At 44.8% G+C, this 24,225-nt stretch overlaps 1 protein-coding gene across 2 annotated transcripts; it reads left to right on the forward strand.

Annotated features, from left to right (window-relative positions):
• Positions 1 to 6: 6 nt before the first annotated feature.
• Positions 7 to 24,034, forward strand: MIEF1 (mitochondrial elongation factor 1). Of its 2 annotated transcripts, XM_077830235.1 has the most exons (6): positions 7 to 141; positions 3,822 to 3,970; positions 4,201 to 4,381; positions 5,551 to 5,813; positions 6,907 to 7,614; positions 22,551 to 24,034. In XM_077830235.1, the coding sequence occupies exons 2-6, from the start codon at positions 3,827 to 3,829 to the stop codon at positions 22,638 to 22,640; spliced, it is 1,386 nt and encodes a 461-aa protein (XP_077686361.1). In that variant the 5' UTR covers positions 7 to 141; positions 3,822 to 3,826; the 3' UTR covers positions 22,641 to 24,034. The 2 variants fall into 2 exon arrangements, with proteins under 2 accessions (XP_077686361.1, XP_077686354.1); XM_077830228.1 differs by lacking the exon at positions 22,551 to 24,034 and having other exon boundaries at positions 6,907 to 11,399.
• The last annotated feature ends 191 nt before the right edge of the window (positions 24,035 to 24,225 follow it).

The raw sequence follows: 24,225 nt of genomic DNA on the forward strand, positions 1-24,225 counted from the left end.
CAAAACCGTTAATCTTCCTGGACAGATGGTTAATATCTTCTGCCCACCACAAATGTGAAGAAGAAAGTCCACAGGGTGCCTGAATATCCATCTGTACAAGCAGTACTCCGGTGTTTCCCTCACAGATGCATTAAGCCTTAGGTAGGTCATTCGCAGCCACATAGTATGCTTTTTGTTGTTTGTTTGTTTTATTGCAGGGTTTCTCAACCCATGAGTAGGGACTCAAAATTATGTCCCCAGAATGTTTCAAAGGGTCATGTGGCAGCTTCTGTGGTTCCCGTCCTACGGGGCTGGTTGGGCTCACCTCCCTGCTCTAGGCACTGCAACCTCTGGGTTCCCAGTGCCACTCAGGTTTGGCCCAGCTGTCATGACGGAAGACTGGTTAGGCCAAATTTGAGTGAATTGTACTGCAATCACATGAGCCAGGTCACAATGCAACTCATACAAATTTGGTTCAGCTGGCGTCATGGGGCTAAACCTGAGCAGGACTGCAACCCTGGAGTTTGCGATGGCCAGATCGGAGAGCCAAGCCCAGACAGCCCCACAGTAGCAGACGCCACTGTGGGGTAAGTGCTTGGCAGGATCCAGCCTCCCCCAGGGGTAGGATACGACCAAAACCACCCCAGGGCAGGGCCATAGCAAGAGCTGGGCGAGCGGTGCAGCTGCCCAGGGAACAAAGCTGTGAGGGCAGCTTGGGCCAGCCCTGCACAGCAGATCTCGGGAGAGGTGCGCCATCTCTATCCCAACTCACCTCAGTGGGCTACCCAGCTTGTCTACCAGCGGGCAACCAAAAAATCTGGGAGGTGGGGGAACATGACCCCACGTGGTCCCCTCCCACATCACCTCTGGTAGGGGGTGCAAATATGCTTGCTTCCCCTGGGCACTAGAATGCCTAGTTACAGTTCTGCCCCAGGGCCTTCTTTCCCAGACTATTTACTGGTTGAGAACCACTGTTTTAGTGGTACCCCTGTGGACAGCTGCTACATCTTCTGTATAGTGACTAAAAGTAATGCAACTGCAAACTCCTCAGCTCAGAGACCATCCTTCTTGAGTTCTTGGAATTTTAAGTGATTTTGGGAACTGGTTCAGAAAAACAAGTGTAGCCATTATAAACTGCCTAAAACATGGTGAATAGTGTGCCTTTAGCCAGTTCTAAAGTCAGTATAGCAGAACTGGCTTTAAAATGGTTTTGAAAATTTCCCTAGTGCAGCTACATCCTTGATGAATCTGAAAAATAGCAAGTTTTAAAGTGATTAAAGAAAATACTTTTTGTACACATAATTAAGCAGTGGAACTCATTGCCATTATATACTATTGAAGCCAATAATTTAGTAGGATTCAAAATTACACGTGCATATGAATGAGAACAGTGGTTCTCAAACTGTGGGTTGGGACCCTATTTTAATGGGGTCACCAGGGCTGGCTTAGACTTGCTGTGGCCCGGGGCTGGAGCCTGACCCCACCACCTGGGGCCAAAGCTACAGCCCAAGGGCTTCAGCCTTGGGTTTAGGACTCAGGTTACAGGCCCCGTGCCTGGGGCTGAAGTCCTTTGGCTTTGGTCCAGGGTGGTGGGGCTTTGGCCCCCCCGGGCGGAGTGGGCTCAGGCAGGCTCAATGAAGTTTGAGAATCCCTGAATGAGAACATTTATAGTTACACTGCATATGATCTTTGTATAAATGATAAACCCTCATGCTTTAGGGTGTAAACTCCCAGAGATTAGGAAGAAACTTCCCCTATGAGCAGACTAATCCATAATTGCTCATTATGGGGCTTCTTGCATTTTCCTCTGAAGTATCTGGTACTAATCACTGTCAGAGAAGGGATACTAGGCCTTGGATGTTATCTAGTACAGCAGTTCCTTTGCTCTTGCACACCACTAGAATAATTCTGGTTTGTTTTTTTTCGCCCCTATGGACAACTAGATTGTAGTTTCTGCAATTAGATGCAATCCTATAGAAGGGGACTAGGACTCTCTAGTTTGGAAAGGAGATTAAATGGCATAGGGGCCAGTCCCCTAGTACAGGTTTCAGAGTAGCAGCCATGTTAGTCTGTATCCGCAAAAAGAAAAGGAGGACTTGTGGCACCTTAGAGATTAACAAATTTATTTGAGCATATGCTTTCGTAAGCTACAGCTCACTTCATCAGATGCATTCAGTGGAAAACGCTGAATGCATCCAATGAAGTGAGCTGTAGCTCACGGAAGTTTATGCCCAGATAAATTTGTTAATCTCTAAGGTGCCACAATACTCCTTTTCTTTTTCCCCTAGTACAGTATTCAGCTGATTAAAGGGAAAAGACATAAAAGGGTAATATGGTTTAACATATAATTAACATTTAGAAATCACTATTGCAAGACATAACTGAGGCAAATATGTTAGAGAGATTTTAAAAAAAGCATTAGATAGTTATGTGGTGATCCAGCTAGACTATGCTAACTGTGAGGAGAGGCAGAGGCAAACCAAGACAAAAGGAATCATTTTAAATTTTTATAATTTTATAGGGGAGAACCCCAAAATTGTACAAGGAACTTAAATAATATAGAACGTTACCAAAGACTACTTGTAATAACAAACTGTGTTACCATCTCATTAACCTTTGGGAACTTGTACATGTTATTCTTCCTTACTCTATGCATTTAGTACCAAATACATTGTTATTAAGAAGAACAAGAGATTATTTAACAATATACTGTGTCGCTTCAGGGAAGAATCAACTTTTCCTCTCCTTGGCTGCAGGTCCAGCTCCACTCTTGCTTCCCCTTGGATTGGAGTACTCTTAAATTTGGTGTTCCTGTGGCTGTATCTCTTTTCATCGAGTTTATCCACAAGCAGGGTTTCTTCACCTAGAGGGCTCTTACTTATCTATTGGGCACCTTTCAGTCCTATTCCTTCAATAGATGCTCAAACAGTCATTGCCTCTGTTAATATACTTTAGGTCCTTTGTGGGTGGGAGTCATATTTACTGTTTTCAGGATCTGTTTTCATCTAAAAACTTTTTGATCAATTCCATTTTTCACCACTTATATTTCCTTTCAGTTTTTTTCCCCCTTGATACACTCTCTCTGGTAAGTCTGTAGACTGTATTTCCTTCTACTTCCCTTCTCTAACAGTGCCTGCTCACATGCCCAGGTCTGTGTATTTTTCTGCTTCTCCTGACCTGAAACCTTTCCTATTTTCCTTCTTTCCTCGTTCTCAGTCCCCTACTTTTATTCTCTGGTTCTTTTATTTTATCACCTCACCTCCTACCCAGACTCTAGTTCACTTGCTACCTCAGCATCTAGATTCTTCTTCTCTAACAGCTTTATTTCCACTGCTCCCCCACTACCCCTCTGGGTGGATTCTGAGCCCCTTCCTCAGCTTTTGCTGCCCTCTCATTTGCTGTCTCCCCAGGACAGCATTCTGTGCTGCAGCGTTGCAGGTGCTAGTACTAGAGTGAGGGTTACTACATTTATGTGTAAAGCCTCCGCAATGACCCAGGCGAAATGTCAGGACCTGTTAATCATCATGCTTCAGATCATAAACTGAGAGCTGGAGTTGAAGAAGTTTTCCCTGTGACTATAATACCATGTAATTAGGGACATTAAAGGGGTTTTATTTCCTTTCTCTGGAGAGTCTGACATTGGCCATTGTCGGAGGCAAGATAACTGACTAGACATGGTCTAAGCCAATGTGGCAGGAGGCAAAATACAGAAATAGATGGACTACATCTGATTCATTGTGGGAAATCCTAACTTCCAAAGAACAGTGAGCAATGGACTGGGGAGATGGAGGTTTAGATTGGTGGGGTACAGCTTTCTGACAAATCTGTTCTCTCCTCTCAAGGTGAGATGGCAGGTGCTGGAGAGCGCAAGGGGAAGAAGGATGACAACGGCATTGGCACAGCCATCGATTTTGTGCTATCCAATGCCCGGCTCGTGTTGGGTGTGGGCGGAGCTGCCATGCTGGGCATTGCCACTCTGGCTGTCAAACGAGTAAGTGTGAGGAGGGGAAGTCTGAGGGGAAGGAAGGTGTGCTTGTGTGGAGGAGGAGCATGGAACATTAGAACGGAGATAGTGAAGGTAACAAGGTGAGGGGTAGAGAGATGAACACTGAGGAATGTGGGGATGGGAAGGACCCAATGAAGGGCTATGGGCTGGTTGCTTCCTAATGGATGGAGCACTTAACAAATGTAACTTCTTGTGTCCCTGTGATGCCATTTCAGATGTATGACCGGGCAATCAGTGCTCCCAGCAGCCCCACCCGCTTGAGTCAGTCAGGAAAGAGAAGCTGGGAGGAGCCAAACTGGCTGGGGTCCTCGTCACGTTTACTGAACCAGGATATGAAGACAAACCTAAGCCGTTCCCTACAGACCCTCCCCACTGACCCTTCAGCTTTAGACGCAGGTAATAAGCAGTGTGATACCTTCAACATTATAGCAGCTGCCCTTTCAATCCTGTTACCCCTTCTCCAGGTAAAATTGAGATCTTTAACCAACCTCTAAGGATCACCAGTTTTTAATGTAGAATCTGCAAAATAATAACTTGGCACAGAAGTTTACCTGGTGTCCAAATCTCTGTTTCCGCAAGCAGGCCAACTCCAGGATGGCTTTGGCATTGCTACTGAGGGAGCAGCAAGAAGCTTAATGACCAGGGCATCTAAGTCAAGAGCTGAATTATGTCATCTGAAGTCATTAAATGGGCTCTGTCATCCCCCAAAGGTGCGGTAGTCCTCTAGGAGCTGAATAAAGGCATTACAGCAGCTCTTAAAATTACCTCCTTGAATACTGCCTGAGGAAGGGGTACATTATTTTCCCTGGTGCTGGGAGGGCTGCTTCAACCAGAGAGAAGTGCTTCAGTATGAAGAGGTGTTGTATCAATGAGATCTGAGAAGGTATCTGTTCAGGTCTAGCTGTCAGATGGAAGGTCTGGGAGAGAGATCCTTGGGAAATCTTCTCCCTTTCCCAAGAAACAACACAAGCCCTTGACCTGCAGCGTCTCTTAGGTCTTCCTGCTTACCCACCTGCTCTGGCCTGCCTCCTGATCTATGATGGTAATACAGCCCCGGCAGACATACCACCTTAAATTACTGTAACTGCATCAGATCTCACAAGCTAAACTGTATTGGGCTTAGTCAGTACATTGTAGGAGCCCTTCAGGAAAAACTCAGGTGCTGGTGATTCAGGGAGGTGTACTCTGTTCGTTCATTGTTCCTGCATCATGTTAGAGGCACTTGTGCTGCAAGGGCTGCTGTCTTTTGGATAAAATTTAACAGGCGCTGCCCACTTACAGTCATCAACATAATTTCTTTTTTGCAAGATATGGGGTGTTAGTCTCATTGTCCTGGTTAAATTCCAACTCAGGGAACTTACTGTCTGCCCACCTAATTCCTTTAGTAGTCATTGTTGAAATTATTCACAACTTTCTCCTACTATGATACTCATAATAAAGCCTGCAAAATGACTGCTAAATTCCATCCTGGAGGGGGCTGCACTTCAGCGCCACCAAGTTATTTCTGTCAAACGTTTAGCAATGAAATGTTGGGGATTATGGGATTTCTCTCTCTTGCCTGGCAGATGCATTCCTACCTGCAAAGCCCAAACCGTCTGCCAAGAGGAGCCAAGTAGAATTGAAGAAGTCGCACCTCCGCCTGTCCCTGCAAGAAAAACTCTTTGCCTACTACCGGAGGAAAGTGGCTATCCCTGCAGAAGAGCAGGCCCGGGCCAAGCAGGCAGCTGTAGATATCTGCGCTGAACTGCGTAGCTTCCTACGTGCCAAGCTGCCAGACATGCCCCTGCGTGACATGTACCTCAGTGGCAGCCTGTACGATGATCTGCAGGTAACTCATTGGAGTGTGGTAGCCGTTATGCTGCAGGGTGACTGGGTAGAGGTATTTCAGGCTTGCCTGCTGGCTGTGCTGCTTCAGTACAGCATTCCTGTTTAAAAAGCCTTCTGATGCCACATTTCCTGGGAATATATTTGTGTGATGTTTTTGCAAAACGGACAGGCAGTTCTGGCTGTGTCTGTAGAACATCTGCCCTTTACTGCCTTCATTTTTTCCTGTCTGACTGTCCCAGTTCCTTCTTTCTCTGCCCCCTTTGTATTTTCCTGCTCTGCCTCTGCCACATCTCCATTTTTCTCTATCCTTCCCCACAGCACTTGCCTTGCACGTCCTCCTCCAAATGTGTTGCTTCCCTCAGAACTCTTGTATATTCCTGTAAGCCTTTCCTACTTTTTTGTGTTTGTTTTGTTAACACATGGCAGAGTTGAACTGGAGAGCAAGCTCTGCTGTAGATCACTTTGATGCAAAAATGGCTACAGGCTACAGTGAGTGAGTCACTTCTGAGGCAGCACTGAATCGATGCTCCTGGATGGAGTGCTGCATGTCGGATGCAACTTAAATCTGAGGTTTTAATCACATATGATCATTAAAGATCCCAGCACACCTTAAGAGAATGGGAGATTGACTGTAGCACCTGCGCCAGATTCTATTGTGGGATGATTCAGATTTGACAACTTAAGCTCTCCCTGCAGTTTGTCAGTTATTCTCCAGTTCGTGTCCCAAACTGTTGTGTAATGTTGCTGTATGCTGAAACAACTGCCACATCATACCCAAGAGGTGGATTCAATTTAGTGGTATGTGAAACAATCCGTTTTGTAGTTGGTATATCCATTTGAGTTCATAAGGTGCATAAAGATCTTTCAGGCAAACGCTGAATAAATACCAAATTTCAATATGCCCTGCAGTTTTCCCCTGGATTATGAAGAATGATCCCTCTGCATGTTTCCTGATGAAAGGAAGGCAGAGAGTCCCACTTAGAAAGAGCCTCTTGGATTCCCATTTGAAGGAAGATGTGTGGTGAGCAGATAGGTAGCTTTATCCCAGCAGGTTCAACTGTTATCTCTCGCCCTTTTTTCCCCTCTTCTGACAGGTAGTGACAGCTGATCACATTCAGCTCATTGTGCCTCTGGTCTTGGAGCAGAACCTGTGGTCATGCATTCCAGGTGAGGACACCATCATGAACATCCCTGGCTTCTGCCTGGTACGTCGGGAAAACCCAGAATACTTCCCCCGTGGGAGCAGCTACTGGGACCGCTGTGTGGTGGGGGGCTACCTCTCCCCCAAGGCTGTGGCAGACACCTTTGAGAAAGTAGTAGCAGGCTCCATCAATTGGCCAGCCATTGGGTCTCTACTGGACTATGTGATCCGTCCGGCAGCGCCCCCAGAGACCCTGACACTGGAAGTCCAGTATGAGCCAGAGCGGCACCTTCTTATTGACTTCCTACCATCCCTGGCACTGGGTGACACCAACCTGGTGGCCAAACCCCACCGATTGGCCCAGTATGACAATCTGTGGCGACTGAGCTTGCGGCCAGCGGAGACAGCTCGCTTGCGGGCCCTGGACCAAGGCGATTCTGGCTGCCGTTGCTTGTGCCTCAAGATTCTCAAAGCTGTGTGCAAGTCAAACCCAGCACTGGGCCGCCTCACTGCCAGCCAGCTCACCAATGTCATCCTGCACCTGGCCCAAGAGGAGTCTGACTGGTCCCAAGATGTGCTAGCTGACCGCTTCCTGCAGGCACTGAAGGGCCTGATTGGCTACTTGGAGGCTGGTGTCTTACCCAGTGCTCTGAATCCCAAGGTGAACTTGTTTTCAGAGCTCACCCCTGAAGAAGTGGATGAGTTGGGCTACACCCTCTACAGCTCCCTCTCAGAGCCACAGGTCTTGCTGCAGACGTAATGGGACTTTACATGGGAGAATGATGTTGGGGTTGTCTGGTCAAGATGGACTTTGTTTGACTCTTACTAAATGTTACTGCACCCTTCCCCCCCCTCCCCCCCCCAAAAACAAAACAAAACAAAACAAACCCCACAACCTTTTTCTTTAGGCCATCCATACTTCCTGCTATGAAGTTGGTGCTCCCGCTGGATTTCTTGGTGCTACTGGTCCAGTTCCACTGTTCTCTGTCCCAGCTGTTATCTATTGACTGGGGGGATGGAGGGGAATCACTGAGCAGTGTTTGTTCTTAAGGCCTGCTGCAGGTGTTCCAACCTTCTACCAAAACACTGTGCCCTCTTTTCCCTATGCTAATTGCTGCAGGGAGTGAACCCCTTCACTTCCTTGTTAGAGTGGGTGGAACTGGGCCAGTGAATCCAGTGTCAATTTGAGCAAACTTATTGTTGACATCTAGTATTTTTTTCCACTGTCTGACTTCCCCCCCGTCATGTGTTTCCTTCTGTTTCACATACCTTATTGTTTTCCTTTCCTCTCTCTCCCACTCAGACCCAGAAGTGCATAGCAGCCCAACTGGGATTTTTTTAATAGGACTATGTATAGCAGTGATTGTATTACAGAGTGAACTCTGCATGATGATTGTACAGGCAGTATTTAGGGGTGTAAGGCTTGCAGGAGAAATATGCACATGGCTGACATTTCTGCCAGTGTGGAGTCCAACAGCAGTCTCATCCTTGGTACGTTGGGTGTATGTGATCAGTCAAAGGTGCACCACCACTTCAAGTATGTGCTGGTCCCACTGAACCTGGGAAGAAACTGTTTGCATGTACATCCTGCCCTCATGAGGCTGAGGAGAGAGTGGGGTTTGCCATTCCTGGCTGGGAAGATCCATTGGGTGTTCCTGGTGGAATTGCCTTAGAAATCAAGAATAGTCAAGGTGGGACCTCAGATGTGCAGAGTAAGAGGCCGAATATAGGGCCTATTTTCTAAGTTTCCCTCTTATAGCATCTCTCTCATGCCATTGTGGTTTTTACTCTCAGTAATAAGTGGAAGCAGGTTTATACAACAGAAGGGTTTGCAATAGACACACATGGATCAGATTGTCATCTGGTGTAAATTGGTGAAGCTGCACTGAAGTTGATGAAGCCACACTGAATTACACCAGCTGAGGATCTGGCCCATACATACTAAGTGCAGTATTAGTGCCTAGTAGCCATCTAGGAATGAGTTACTGGGAACAGGAGATGAAGGGTATGTATCTCTGTTTTGGGAGGAGGGGAAGGAAGGGGAGAGCTGAGGTAGATCTCCCCTTCTGTGTTCCCACAGGTTAAACTTGTACTCTTTGCAGTGTAAAGTCATTGGGACAGTGGGGCACATAATTCACATGTCCTCTGTTTGGTCTTGCTGTGGGTGGATTTCTGCAGTATTTCAACTTCCACTGCCATTTTGTGCTGTTCTCTCTCTGCTGTCCTTCCCTGCCTGCCTCCAGATGATTATACAGCTTTGAGGGAGTGGCTAGGCACACAGCTATATCTCCTGCATTGCAGGCATGGAGCACCTATCTGCTTGGGACTACACAGCTTCGTTCCTGCTGCCACCCTCTGACAATGGTGGGGCTCTGTCTGTCTTGAATGACAAGTACTACTATTCTGTGTGCGTGCAGTTTTGGAGTTGTCTCCTTTTCCTATTTTTAATACCCAGCCTTTCTATTTAAAAGCAACACAAAAGCTGAGGAGATGAATTGCAATTTTGGAGACTCAGGAGAAGAGATCTGAGACCTTATTTTATTTCCCTCTTAAAGGTGGTGCAGGGACTTGTGATGTAAATCTCAGGGGTGGAGTCCCAGCAGAGAGACTTAGGCCATATTTTCTAATTAAAGATGGTGCTGGTAAGATGATTCCTAGGGATGTGCATTTATCCTAGGACAGGTTTTCTCAGGCAGTCAGTCCAGTCTAACCAGTTTGTCCGACAGTATTCAGTGATAAATGCAATGTTACATTTTAAATTATTTAACCCCTAGACGACTGCTACTTTCTAGGCTGCTAGCCAAAAGCTCGGAAAGCTGTGTTATATAAAATCTGTAGTCTCCAAAGGGTTAACAAATTGACTTTGTGTTATTTTATTTTTAACTTTTGCAGCAGTCAGTGTTGGGTGTGGTGTTGGTTGTTTCTCGCTCATGTTCGTGGAGTTTACCCCTTTTCCTTTCTTGTTCTCGCTGTCCTTCCAGTATCAGTCTTCCTGCCATAAACACAAACAGGTGAGACTTTGAGTCCCTTGGAGGACTGAGAAACTCACCCTCCCTCTAGTTACTTTAAGGTCAACAAAGCTATTAAAATATCTGGGGATGGATGGATTCCCTCTGTGCATTCATCTCTGCAGTGTTCTCACCCCCCTCACTTGGTGCCGACTCCAATACAATGGCCTTGACATAATTGAGTAATAGCATGGTCAGGAATTATCAAAACCCTACAAAAAAGGGTGAGACAAGAATAGGGGGAAACCAGTGTCTGGTTTGGCTTCGGAAATCTTCCCTGTTCTTGTCAAATCCCTATCTTTATATAGACACTGTAAGTGAACCCTTTGTTTCTTTCTGGCAACCTAATGATTAATGTTTTTATGACAATTTCTTGTTGCTCCAAAGTTGAATTTGTGTATCAAATGGAGATTGAAGCTGTCTTTCTTTTTCTCTCTCCCGCAAGACTTTCTTCCACTTCACTTCAGTCACTTTCATCACTTCATCTGTTCAATTCTGAAATGTAAAACTTTTTCCCCACTGATCTAGTTGCAAGGATGTGGCCTCAGCTTGGTTCCTAGGGAGCCAGGTGCTCTCATCGTGCAGGCAGCTACCACAACTGACAACAATCGCCCCATTGTTGGCAGTCTCAGCATAGGCCAAAGATATAATGGGTCACAGAGCTTGAGTTGACCATGTGCTCCACAGAGAGTAGTTAGATCAGGTCAGGGCTGAGGCATGAAGGATGTGGGGGAAGAGGGGGAGGCCAGTGTGCTGGAAGTTGACACTCATCTGCATCCATTTGTAAGAGTTGTCAAGCTGGCATCTATCAGTGTTAAAATTCAGTAAAAAATCTAGTTGTATTGAGAGGAGAGTAATAGCCAGGAGCGCTTCTGAGACTTACCCATTCATGGGCTACTTTCTATATGAAATTAAAATACAGAGCAAGGATGCCCAGAATAAAATGTGAATATTGCAGCTCATGGCCACTTCCCCAGTTCAAGGATGGAAGGGCAGCCCATGGAGACAAATGATTATAACAGGACCAGAACCCAAGTCTGTTGTTCTGCACTCTTGGCTCTGGGAATGCCTTGGTGTGTGTTGCTATTGCTGGGATCACATATAAGATTCTTTGTGTTCCCTGTAACTTCAGCGTGAGGACCAACTAGCTCAACTGCAGGTTTTTACTGCCATTGAGCTCAATCGTTAATCTTTTAAGTTATTTGAAGATTTTTAAAATTAAAAGCAATTATGTAAAAAGACTGCCCTTTGCCTCTTGGCAACCTGCTGGTGTGGCCCCTGGTGTCACGGAGCCTGGGTGCCCATGTTATGAAGTGGGCGGTTGAGATGCCCCCATATCTCCCAGGCTGTGATATTGTGGATTGGAAGGGGGAAGGACTAGTGCATGATCTGTGACAGAGTGTGTGGAAATACTGAAATAAAATAACTTTCCACAGAATGTTGGCTATCTCTGATACATGTGTAGCCAATGTCTTGCCTCCTTTCTCTGTTCATTCCCAGTGCCAGGGCAGGGGAAGACTTGCCTGAAGCACCCATTTTATAGACCATAGTTATTATAAAATCTAGCATTTCTCTAGCACTTGTCTTGAAGGGTCTTAATGTGGTTAAGATAAGGTTCTCTTGCCCCTCACTGATTTGCAGTTCCACCTGCCACTCTTCTATCTCAGAATGTCAGCCATCTGCAAACACAAGAACATCTCCTGACACAAGAACTAGGGGTCACCAAATGAAATTAATAGGCAGCAGGTTTAAAACAAACAAAAGGAAGTATTTCTTCACACAATGCACAGTCAACCTGTGGAACTGTTTGCCAGAGGATGTTGTGAAGGCCAAGATTATAACAGGGTTCAAAAAAGAACTGGATAAATTCATAGAGGATAGGTCCATCAATGGCTATTAGCCAGGATGGGCAGGGATGGTGTCCCTAGCCTCTGTTTGCCAGAAGCTGGGAATGGGCAACAGGGGATGGATCATTGATGATTACCTGTTCTGTTCATTCCCTCTGAAGTACCTGGCATTGGCCACTGTCAGAAGACAGGATATTGGGCTAGATGGACCTTTGGTCTGACCCAGTATGGCCGTTCTTATGTTCAATTGGCCATGAGAGAGCAATGATCAATGCATTGCAACACTATTGCCCCTGGCAGCCTGCATACATGAGTCAAATGAGAAGGACTCCTCCTTAGGGAGTCATGTCTCCTCCAGTTTCTCTGAAGTGGCAGTGAAAGCTCATGCCCCTGCATGGGCACCTCTGCTTCTGTTTAATGTGGTTTCACGTGCTTCAAGGGCTTTCTCTCTTTTGATCTTAACTTTCCAGTTCTGACATGCACCCTTCCTCACTGACTTCTTTCTCTCTACATGCCACTTCTCTCGTATTCTTCCCCCTGCCAGATACAATCTAGCTAAGGGTCATGCTGGCACAGTAGGGAAGACCTCTTGCCACTGACTCATGTGACTATTGGAGTGTTGGACATGAAAAGATGCCATCTTTTGACAGATTATACCAATCTCCCATCAACCTAATTCTGGGACCCTGCAGCAAGATACAGAAACTGCTCCATAAGCTTCACACCTCATTAGAGGCACCTGTGATTAAGAGCTTAGTTTTCTTGAGGGAAAGGAATACTAGGGTTTTTTTTATGGTTAGTAGTTTTTTTTTTTAACAGATATTAAAAAGGGAGTTGCAATTGTAAAGGTTTCCCAGTTTGCTTGGGTTTCTTGGCAGCCTAGTTTCAGTGAACGAAAGAGAATGAGCAAGAGCAAGCCTTTATTTGGGGCTGCCTGGTGCTTTTATAGAAGCAGTTTGTTTGTGCAGCCTGCCCCAATGAAGTCTGCTTCTGATGTGACGCTCAAGCACACTGGCCCTGAAAGCGTGAAGCTTGCCACATTTTTGGAATTTAACATCTAGCATCCTGGCATAACAGCTGTCCCAGCATTTTTTGTAGTAATTGGCTGCAGTAGCTGGGAGAAAGTCTCTAGCTCAGGTTCTGCTGAGCTGGTGCAGTCTACAATGACTTCTTCCCAGCCTGGACAGGAAGTCACGAGCATCATCGTTACACCAATTGAACCACTCCTCCAACTCATCCCACAATGCAGTGCTTTGTATTTGGCAATTGCCCACAAGCTCTGCTTTTTTGGGACTGGGCACCAGAGGATGATTGCTTTCAGAATCTCTGACTGCACTGCTTCAGCGGTTGTAACATGGATGTGGATGTGCTAGCTGCTCTGTTGGAAGGATAAGAGATGGAATCAGTTCATGCAATCCAGTGTCCCAGCAACAGTTTCCTTGCTGAGTGTAGGAAAGGCAATTGTGTCCCTGCCCTCATCCCCAGGAAAGAATTTTCTATAGTATCTGGCTGGTGAATCTTGCCCCTATGCTCAGGGTTTAGCTGATCGCCATATTTGGGGTCGGGAAGGAATTTTCCTCCAGGGCAGATTGGAAGAGGCCCTGGAGGTTTTTCGCCTTCCTCTGCAGCATGGGGCACAGGTCAGTTGCTGGAGGATTCTCTGCTCCTTGAAGTCTTTAAACCACGATTTGAGGACTTCAGTAGCTCAGACATAGGTGAGAGGTTTTTCGCAGGAGTGGGTGGGTGAAATTCTGTGGCCTGCGTTGTGCAGAGGGTCGGACTGGCTGATCATAGTGGTCCCTTCTGACCTTAGTATCTATGAATGTGCTGGACTTGCTTCATAAGCAGTGTGAGACATTGCCTTCCACACTTTCCCAAGCAGTAAGTCAGTCCCCAGAAAGGTGAACTGCTCAAAGCGAGATGCTCGCTCTCTCTGTGATCGCTCAATATATTGCAAAGATTAAAAAGAACAGTTGCCAACAACTGGCTCAGATCAGTTAGTATTACACTCTCTGATTGGTGGGATAAATTCTCTTTGGCTATACACCCAATCAAAAAAAATCAGAGTGTGTGTGTCTTTTCAGATTCCCCAAACTTACCAGAATTGAGCTCTGGTGAATCTCCAGGAGAAAATGTCAAAGCCAAGGGTCTTCCATCAGAAATGACTTGCAGCTTGCCCCCTGGAGTTCAGCCTTGAAGACAACTTCATGGTGGGAAGAAGCTGCTGCTGCTGCAGTGGAGCATAGAATGAGTGGGCCACTGAGAGTTTTGTGGATAATAAACACCTTGAATCACACCCCAAAATGGGCAAGTTGCTAGTGCAGAATACGGAGCAAAGGAGCTGGGTTCATCATACTGGGCTGCCCTATTTAAGAGGCGAGTAGCTATTTTTTGTACTAGTTCAAGCTTCCGCATGCTCAAGTAGAGTCTTGAGAGTGTAACTGGCTTAATGGTTTAATGATTTAAATTTTGCTTTTGAATTGCTTAGACGCAAGTGGTACGAACTGTGCTTTCAACGACTACACCAGGATAAATGACCTGCAGCATGGGTGTGGCTGGCCTGAGTCAGCTGAGTTGGACTCATGGGACTCAGGCTGCAGGGCTAAAAATTGCTGTGTAGATGTTCGGGCTCAGGCTGAAGCCTGGGCTCAGGGACCCTCCCCCAAATGTCCACACAGCAATTTTTCAATCCGGAGCCCGAGACCCACAAGCCCATGTCAGCTGACCCAGGCCAGCCACAGGCTTTTGTAATCCCTGTGTAGACATACCCTAAATCAATTAGGAGGATATGTGGAGTGGAGGAATCGGACACAGAGTATTTCAGTTTCAGGTCTTAGATTCCAGTTTAGCTCAGTTGTGCTGGAAGATTATTACTATTGGAAACTTTGAGTATCTATGTGAAATTGTTATACCAATAAAATAAAAACCAGCAGGATCTTTTTAAAGGGGAAAAGGCAAAATGCCACATTTATTGTGACTACAGAAAGAATCATAGTAAGCAGTTAGTTATAGCTTTAACATTCCATTCAATTTCATATTTATTCACACATTCATTCATACGCACACAGGTTCTGCAAGGTAGTTATCATAGTTATCAGCTTTAGAGTTGTTCATGCCAAGCCACTGGCCAGGTGGCCTGGACATGAGGAGGGAGCAGGGCCTTGTCAGATGCTCGACTGATGCTCCTGGAAGTTGGTTTGCAGAATCAGACCCCAAAGTTCTCACCTTCTAGAGTCCATTTTTATAGGAATTTCTTCCTATGCCAGTCTATGGGAATTACTTCATCATGCTGTTGCTGAATCAGTCAGCAGATGGCACATTCCTGATGGCTCTGTGCTGCCAGATGTTATCTTGTTCTTTGGTTCTCCCATCCTTGAGGCTGTTGGGTGGATTCCAGTCTGCCCTCTGGGGGTCCTCAGGTTATTTCCACTTGACGCCTTCTTCAGGTGATGGACACTGGATTCTTAGACTGGCACTTCCGTGATCATTCAGTTATTATCCACACCAAGCATCCATCCACATACATCCTCTATCTCTGTTTTAATCACAATTGATAACAAAGCGAGATGAATACAACAAAAGGGCGGGGAGTCTCTGGGTGCTGTTTCTGTTGTTACAGAGTATTACTTTGAGTCTCTCTCTCTCTGTGTAGTTGTTGTTACAAAGAATTGCTTTGAGAACAGACTCTGTCTTAGAATGTACTAACACAATAGCAGCTTGCAAGTTTCACACAGAGAGGGAGAGAAACAGCACTAAAAACCAAGAGACCTCTTAATTAGTAATACCCTGGAATTTAAACTATGGGGAATCAAACTCATTTGTGATTTTAATACAGAACTTCTTTAATATGATTCAACATAATGAATTGTTGGGTATCTCAATCCCATTCCTGCTGGGATCTTTGCTCACATTACAAAAACCACATCATTGACACTACCAGACATTGCTGACAGTCTCACGGGAGAGGCCAAGGACTGAATGGGCCATGAAGACTGAACTCTCATCCTTTGAGGTGGGGCTCCTCTTGTAGGAGGAACTCAGGTGGGTGGTTGTGGGAAAGAAAATTTTGGGAGAAACTGTCCGTATTCTGTAGATGATGGGCACGTAGCTATGGCCTCACAGTGAAATGGAACCAAACTTACTTTTTTAATTTTGGCTTCACCATTCTATAGCTTAGTGTTAAGCAAGAGGAGACATGTACCTGACCTATAGCGATGATGATAGCCATGTGATAAATGTTTGTTGTACACATTTGACCACCTCATTTTCCCTCTGTCTGCTAATCTCTTTCTCCAGAATTTACAAGCACATCCCCAGCCCCAAGGCAGCTACCTTTTAAAAAAATCAGTCCACTGGAGCAGTGTTTCCTCTTGAAATATTAATCATGCTTATTTCTTAGCGTTTTTCATCAGTAGATTCCAAAGCGCTTCACACTCTTTAATGTAAAAAGAAAAGGAGTACTTGTGGCACCTTAGAGACTAACCAAGTCTGCTGCAGTTTCCACGGTATGCATCCGATGAAGTGAGCTGTAGCTCACGAAAGCTCATGCTCAAATAAATTGGTTAGTCTCTAAGGTGCCACAAGTACTCCTTTTCTTTTTGCGAATACAGACTAACACGGTTGTTACTCTGAAACCACTCTTTAATGTGTTCATTTTCACAACAACCCTGTGAGGTAAGGAAGAAATATTATCCCTGTTTTACAGAGGGGGAACTGAGGCAGAAATGGTATGTCAACGTTGCAATAAAAGACCTGCAGCACAGCCATGGCTGGTGCAGGTTAGCTGACTCAGGCTCCTGGGGCTAAAAATTGCAATGTAGATGTTCGGGCTCAGGCTGGAGCCTGGTCTCTGGAACCCCGCGAGGTGGTTAGGTCTCAGAGTCTGGGCTCCAGCCTGAGTGTCTATGCTGCAGTTTTGAGCCTTGAGCCCTGCGAGCCTGTCAGTTAACCCAGGCTCAGACTCGGTGCCACAGATTTTTTTATTGCAAAGTAGATGTACCTAGAGAGGCTAAATGACTTACCCAAGGTCATGGCAGAGCTGGGAATTGAACCCACGTCCTAGGCCAGTGCTCTAACCACTGAACCATCCTTCCTCTCTCAAATGGGCAATTTTCCTCCCAATATTATCCTGGCCTGTGGTGACGGGCAAGATTCAAGGATCTCAGGATGGGCAGGAAAATATTTTCAAGATCTTAAAATGTCAGGATATTACAACTAATATTTCCTGGTTTTAAAGGTCGACAGATGGGAGATTTGCGTTCTTTTCCCATGGAACCCAGCACTCAGATGTAGCTCTGAAAAGGCCCTTAAAGGCTTTTTTAGGGACCAACCATTATATTAGAGGTGTTTTACTTTTACTGAAATATCTCTCAGCCCTGTTCAGCTGGGCTTATGATAATGAAGGCTCCTGACTCTAGAGCTACAGGGAGACAAGAAACAATCCCAATGACATTTTAAAATGGTCTTAGAATAGTTTTTCTAAAACATATATGGCGTATGCAGAATCAAAGCTGGCAGGATGTAAAGGTTTTATTACCATTCATCTGAGATGATCTGCAGTACTCACAAGTGACATGGCCAGAAGTGAGTTAGGTGAACATTCCAACCGTGCTAATAAAGTCTTTATAATGCAACATCAATCTTTAAAAAATTTCAAAGGTTTGAAACAAGTTGATGAAGTGAAGCAGTAGGGCAGTGAACATTTGGAATGGTTCTCCTTTATGTAGGAAGTGTCTAATCAGAATCAAGACTGAAAAAAATGGCTTGGTTTACAAAATTTAAACTTCTCATGCACTTAGTCCAGTGCTTAATTTGTAATGAAAGAGGTGCTGGAACTCAAGCAATTTTTGTACTTTCATAACTGATGTGACAAGCCCAGAGGTGCCAGGGCTATGAACTGCCAAGCCTAGCTGTGCCAGGGCTCAGCCCTGGCAAGCCCTGGCACAAATTAAGCACTGTCTTAATTCTTCTGAAATACTAGTGCAGAGGGCAGTTTTTAACATTTAAAATTACTCTAAAACCTAAAAGTCAGATAGACTGGTTCAGTATCACGGACCCACGTAATGAAGTATTGCTAACCTAAGTTTCCCTTTAAAATTAAATTCTAGCCATGTTCTTGATGAAGAGCCTTCAGAGTACAAATAGATTGCTGGGGCTGAAAGTGGCACAATTGGTATGGTTTTTAAAACTGTAGTTATTCCTAATCCCTGTTGACTTCAGGCCAGTTTTACGCTCTTGTCTGCCACTTCATTCCCCGCCTATCAATCTTCACATCCCCTGGCACTGGTAGATTCTTCACCCCTCTGAAGGGGTGAGTAGGCCGTAGTACTCGTCCTGCTAGCCCCCTGATTTCAATGGGTCCAATTCCACAAGGTGCTGCCTGCCCATGGCACCCATGGTGTTCAGCACCTTGCAGGATCAGGACTTACACTGGCAACAACAATACTGCCACCCCAGTGGATTAAAAAAAAAACAGACCAAGGGCACCTGAAAAAAGGTGAGAAATTAGCAACCCATGATTCCCTGGGTGTCCCATGACAATCTGCAGGAGCACACTGCCTCAAGATTTGGAATGCTTATTCACTGGCTCCCCACTCCATTTAAACGAAGGGGGAGCAATGGCCATTAGGAGCAGCACGTCGGCACAGTTTGGTAGTAATGGCACCCTAGCCTTATATTATTGCCTTCAACCTCTTGAGTTTGTTTAACCCAGGATCTAGTTATTACTTCAGATGCAGGAACCACCTTCATGTTATCCGAACTACATATTTATTATTATTTTTAGGCTCCTGCTTGTTGACATTATCAATACTAACTGAGGCCCTGTGATAGGACATGGTGAAAGCAGTAAATCAGGTGGCGGTTGTAACAATACAGCATGCAGCTTAACCATGCTTTTGGACTGAAATGACACTTCAGTTAAAAACATTGAACCATACAAAATTAACAGCACATGTAAAATGGATTCAAAACTGGCTAACTGGTAGGTTGCAAAATGTTATTGTAAACAGGGAATCATCATCAAGTGGGAGTTTTTCTAGAGGGGTCCTGCAGGGATCAGTTCTTGGCCCTAGATGATTTAATATTTTTACCAATGACCTAGAAGAAAACATAAAATGATCACTGAAAAAGTTTGCAGCTGACAAAGATTGGGGGAGTGATAAATAATGCAGAGGACAGGTCACCAATGCAGAGCAATCTGGATCACTTGGTAAGCTGGGCACAAGCAGACAACATGTATTTTAATACAGTTAAATGTAAATGTACACATCTAGGAACAAAGAATGTAGGCCATCGTTACGGGATGGGGGACTCTATCCTGGGAAGCAGCAGGTTATGCTTATAAGAAGCACACAGGATCTTTTTCAGAGAAAAAGGCAATATGCCGCATTTATTGAGAATACAGCAGCCCACACCCACACACCCCCCCCATTGATGTTTATAGTTACCAGTCCAGAGTCTGGATGAATCTAGTGGACAGCCAGATTGGTCGCAGAGGGGAGCCGGGCTCTGTCGGTTGCGATCCGATGCTCCTGGAGTTGTGGCAAGATGAACCCAAAGTCCCATGGCCAAGCACCCTGTTCTTATAGTCTTTTTTTTCTCTGTTGAAGTCTATGGATTTTGCAGTGTCAGATTGTGACCGGTTACTCCTTAATTGGTGTTATCTTTTGATGTTAACATTCCAAAACACCTCTGAGATGGTCATTCTGTCCTGGTTTCTATTTAATCAATTGTCCTGTCTTTAGGCATGCCAGCCTCCACCTCAGAGTTGTCAATCTGCCCTTCCTCAATCATGGATGCGCGTTGATGGTTCTCTGGTGTTAAGTCTCTTCACTCCTCCTTCCTTGACCATCTGGCTATAACAATGGCCTTCACACCTTATCTTTGCCTGAGGCATACATTCCTCATTCACACAGTCTTTTACAGACACCTTCAAAGGTATTCATTTTGGAAAGGATTATATGGTTACTTACACAACTTAGTTTGCAATGCATACAAGAAGCAAGACCTTATAGCAAATTTTTATTAAAGTTAATGTTTAAAATCAAATTTACACAAGCTAAGAGGGAAGGTACTGTACGTCTGGGGTTGGGCTTGGGTTATGGGGGACTGCAAGTATCAGTTACAAAGTTCACGAGGTACATACCACATAACTAGCATAGATACAGATTGAGGTGTGGGAGTTTTTAAAGCGTCAGTGGATAAATGGGCTCGGGTACGCCACCCATGGAATGTATTAAGAGTCCAAGCCAGTATTGGTGAAGAGAATAAGTACATGGGTGGGGTGCGTCCGTCATCAGGGAAGGAAATGGGTTATTTCCCTGGGTGGTGTTCTCGGTTACTCAACCTGGTACTGTTGGTGTCCTGTGATGTGTTCCGTGTAGATGTCTCTGGACCACCTGATGGTGTCGGACACGATTAGCTGTCTCATGAGCCGCAAGCTCTCAGTACCAGCTCATTGTGGGGGTCCCATGCGCCCAGGGTGCCCACGACCAGGGTATGGATCTGGACCTCTTAGAATCTTATCCTAAAACAAAAGGGTGACCATAATCAGTCATAAGGATTGTTCTGGTCTGTCCCTCCCTTAACATCAGTACAGTCACTGGCAGTCTGTCAGATGCATTTCTACCAGTGCCCCAGAGGGTCATTCCTTTCTGCTATTCAAAAAGGGGGGCTGGCGGGATGAAATTAAGTCATACATTACTACATTATTAAACCTGAAATACAAATATAAAATCCCACTCCTACAAGTGATCCTGAAAAAGAATTGAGGGTCATGGTAGATAGTCAGCTGAACATGAGTTCCCAGGACGCTGTGGCCAAAAAGGCTAATGGGATCCTGGGATGCATAAAGGGGGATTTTTAGTAGGAGCAGAGAGGTTATTTCACCTCTGTATTTGGCACTGGTGCGACCACAGCTGGAATACCGTGTCCAGTTCTGGTGCCCACAAGTCAAGAAGGATGTTGATAAATTGGAGAGGGTTCAGAAAAGAGCCATGAGAGTAATTATAGGATTAGAAATAGTGTTAGACTCAAGGAGCTCAATCTTGTTAGGTTAACAAAGAGAAGGTTAAGGGGTAACTTGGTTACAGCCTGTCAACACCTACATGGGGAACAAATATTTGATCATGGGCTCTTCAATCTAGCAGACAAAGGTATGATATGATCCAGTGGCAGGCAGTTGAAGCTAGACATATTTAGACTGGAAATAAGGCATGAGGGTAAGAATGAGGGTAACTACCCACTGGAACAATTTACCGAGGGTCATGGTAGATTCTCCATCACTGGCAATTTTAAAATCAAGATTGGATTTTGTTCTAAAAGATCTGCTGTAGTTCAAAAGGAATTACCTGAGGGAAGTTCTATGGCCTGCGTTGTACTGGGGGTCAGACTAGAAGATGACCACAATGGTCCCTTTTGCCCTTGTAATCTATTAACTTAATTGTTCAGGCTCGCAGGGTGTTGGTTTGTGTGATGTACCTTTTCACCTCCTCAGCATGTTTGAGTTATTTTGGACTCTCAGTCATTGCAAGGAAATACAATTCCATTTGTTTCCGCCAAAAGAAGGAAATTGAAGGCTGGGAAAATACAAAACCCCTCGTTTGCTAAATGTTATTTGCTGCCAATTGTGGCTTTGCTAGGGAGACTCATGTGTGGGCAAGATGTGTAATGTTGAAAGACCCTTCCCACTAAGAAACCTGCAGAACTTTTTGCTTGTGCCAGTTGGTTACCAAATGGCTGATACGGAAAACTAACTGTTTTATAGATTGTGGGTTATCAATGGACGTGTGGCACATCCAGATCAGTTCAGTATGGAAAAATTTAGATGGACGACCAGGATTGTTTCCCCTCTCTCTATAAGAATTGAACTTTAATCTGTAAATGTAATTTACAGATTCAATATTTAATATTGAAATGATATTTACATAACAGAAATGGGAAATGTAGGGCAGTGAGTGGGTGGTTAAGCAATGGATGATTTATGAAATAATTTATGGGTATAGCAAATACGGTGAATTAATCCAAAATTATATAGTTGCAGCTTGTGGCTAACTTTTATTTATTTGTAGATGATAAAATCATAATGTATGTGGTTTGATTCTTAATTATATATATTTACTAATCAATCTAAAGATAAGATGGGAAGTCCTGATCCTGCAAAGCAAACCATGAGGGTTGACTAAGATTTCAGAAGAAAAGATGCATCTGATATCTTAGACTCTGAATGTTCATATTGAGTGTCAGGGTAGGAATTGATGACAACTGAGCATTAAGAGGATTTAGCTTGACCTATCTTGTTTTATGGTAGTTTCCCTAGAAATTGGGAAAGAGATTTCCAGCTAATGTCAAATTTAGTGTAAAAGTGCTTTCAGATCCCCTTTCAGCAAGCCTTACATTGGCAGAACTTCTGTTGGCACTGCCTAGACTAAGGAGTGCTAAACACATTATTTCCTCCTTCAGGAGGTGGATCCCCTCCTGGATATCCCCTAGTTTGCCCTCGGGGGGGGGCAAGATTTGCCCTCTCCAAGCAAAAAATGCTGCCAGATCTGCCCCCAGACACACTTGGTAGATTCCCCATGGATCCAAAATAATACTGGGGCATCTGCAGCAGACCACAATGACACTTTCTTGGGGCTCTCAGAACTTGTTACCCCTCTGCCCAGGCTAGCCTGTCTCCCCAGTCTGTTAGCCACCCCAGACAAACTTCTCAGGAATTTACCAGCCTTTACTTTGCCTTGCAGGTAACTCTTGGTGCACCCCGGTCTCTGAGCCCCCTTGACGAGCCTGGTTGCCTGTGGTATTCAGCCCTTTTCACTGGACACTCTCAGTAATTACCAAGTCAGCTGCCTCCAGAGAAATAGTGTACAAACCCGCTTACTTGATTCACATTTACGATAAAAGAAAGAGAAGTTTATTAACAAAGATAGAGATTCAAGTGATACTGAGTAAAGATAATAGAAACAGAGATGGTGACAAATAAAACAAAAGTATAACATGTTTCTGTGAGACTGAACATAACTTTAGCAGGCTAAAATCTTGGTCCAAGTTAAAGCATCTAAAGCATTCTCCAAGCGTCACCAACCACATAGCCAGAATCCAGGTTTCATGGATATGAAAAGTGCAGGCCTTTTTGCTCCTTCAGTGATGCACCAGTAAGAACTTTCTTTTCCTCCTTTTTATAATCCAGACAACTTTTGAACTGTACCCCTTTGAAGTGTATCCCCAGATGAAGTTCTTCTCCCCTACTATTTGTTCTTCGGTGTGCTGAGGTCACACTGTCTTTCTCATTCTCCTGTTAATGTGTTTTTCCTGTTGACTTAGTAAGCAAAGGAAGCTTGCTTTGTGTTGATTTACACAGTGCTGGATTTACATCAGAGACCTAGGCAGGCAGGTAAATCAACATTCCTTTGTCCTGGGAAAAACTTGTTTATCTACCCTACCTGGCTACATAGTTTAAACATAGTTACATAGTTTAATACATACATAGAGCTTCTTGAATAATGCCCGTACATACATCTCACAAAGCTTATGACTACCACCCTGATATAAGCTTTCATTTGACATCCTACATTACATTCTTTATCGATAAATACTGTAACAGCAATGTATTAAGTGTAGTGAGTTTGTCAGGCTTGATAGCAGTTGCTATTACATGACAGTGAACCCTTTGCCAGTTGGCACTGAGGGATTCTTAGGGTCACACAAAGCCCTCTGCTTGGGGGCTGTGGGGCCTAAACCTAAAAGGGATTTAGATGCCTAGCACCCACTGAAATAATTGAGAGCTAGGTGTCTCAGCCCCTTTGAAGATCTGGGCCTGAGTCTCCACATTGGTTCCACCACTTCCTCCTTCCCTGCCCTCTCTACGCTCCCTACTAACTGAGCTGCACTGCCAACCATTCTCCCTTGCTGCGGCTGCCCTTAGGACAGTGCTCCAGAAAAGAGAAGTCTTGAGCTAGATATGTAAATTTTGTTTCTAGGGGGTGGAGGAAAGAAGATGTGCTTCCCACCGCCCTTCTTTGTGGCACACCCAGTTTCCACCACCTCACCCCATGCAGACCCTGGACATTGTATGTATATACAGCCTGTACAGTGTGTGTGTGTTAAGGTTACTATGGAAGCATTAACTCTCACTTCCTGATGTTTGTATATTTAAATGAATGACAGGAGTGGCGTTTGGCATTTTTACTGTGTGTGTATTTGTTTAAAGAAAAAAGAAACCACTGTTTCACTTTGTAATGTTATTTAAATTGCCAATGCAGGCTTTGCAGTGAGGTGAATGGAATGTGAGGGGTGACTTCCCAGTTGTTGCTATGGTTTGGCCAGAGAGTTTTCTGCAATGTTGTTATCAAAGGGGCAGCACATCACTTCACATTGTTGTCATTATTTATTATGATTTGTGTTAGTGTAGCATCTTGG

This window comes from Eretmochelys imbricata, chromosome 1, assembly GCF_965152235.1.
Source record: "Eretmochelys imbricata isolate rEreImb1 chromosome 1, rEreImb1.hap1, whole genome shotgun sequence".
NCBI lineage: Eukaryota > Metazoa > Chordata > Testudines > Cheloniidae > Eretmochelys > Eretmochelys imbricata.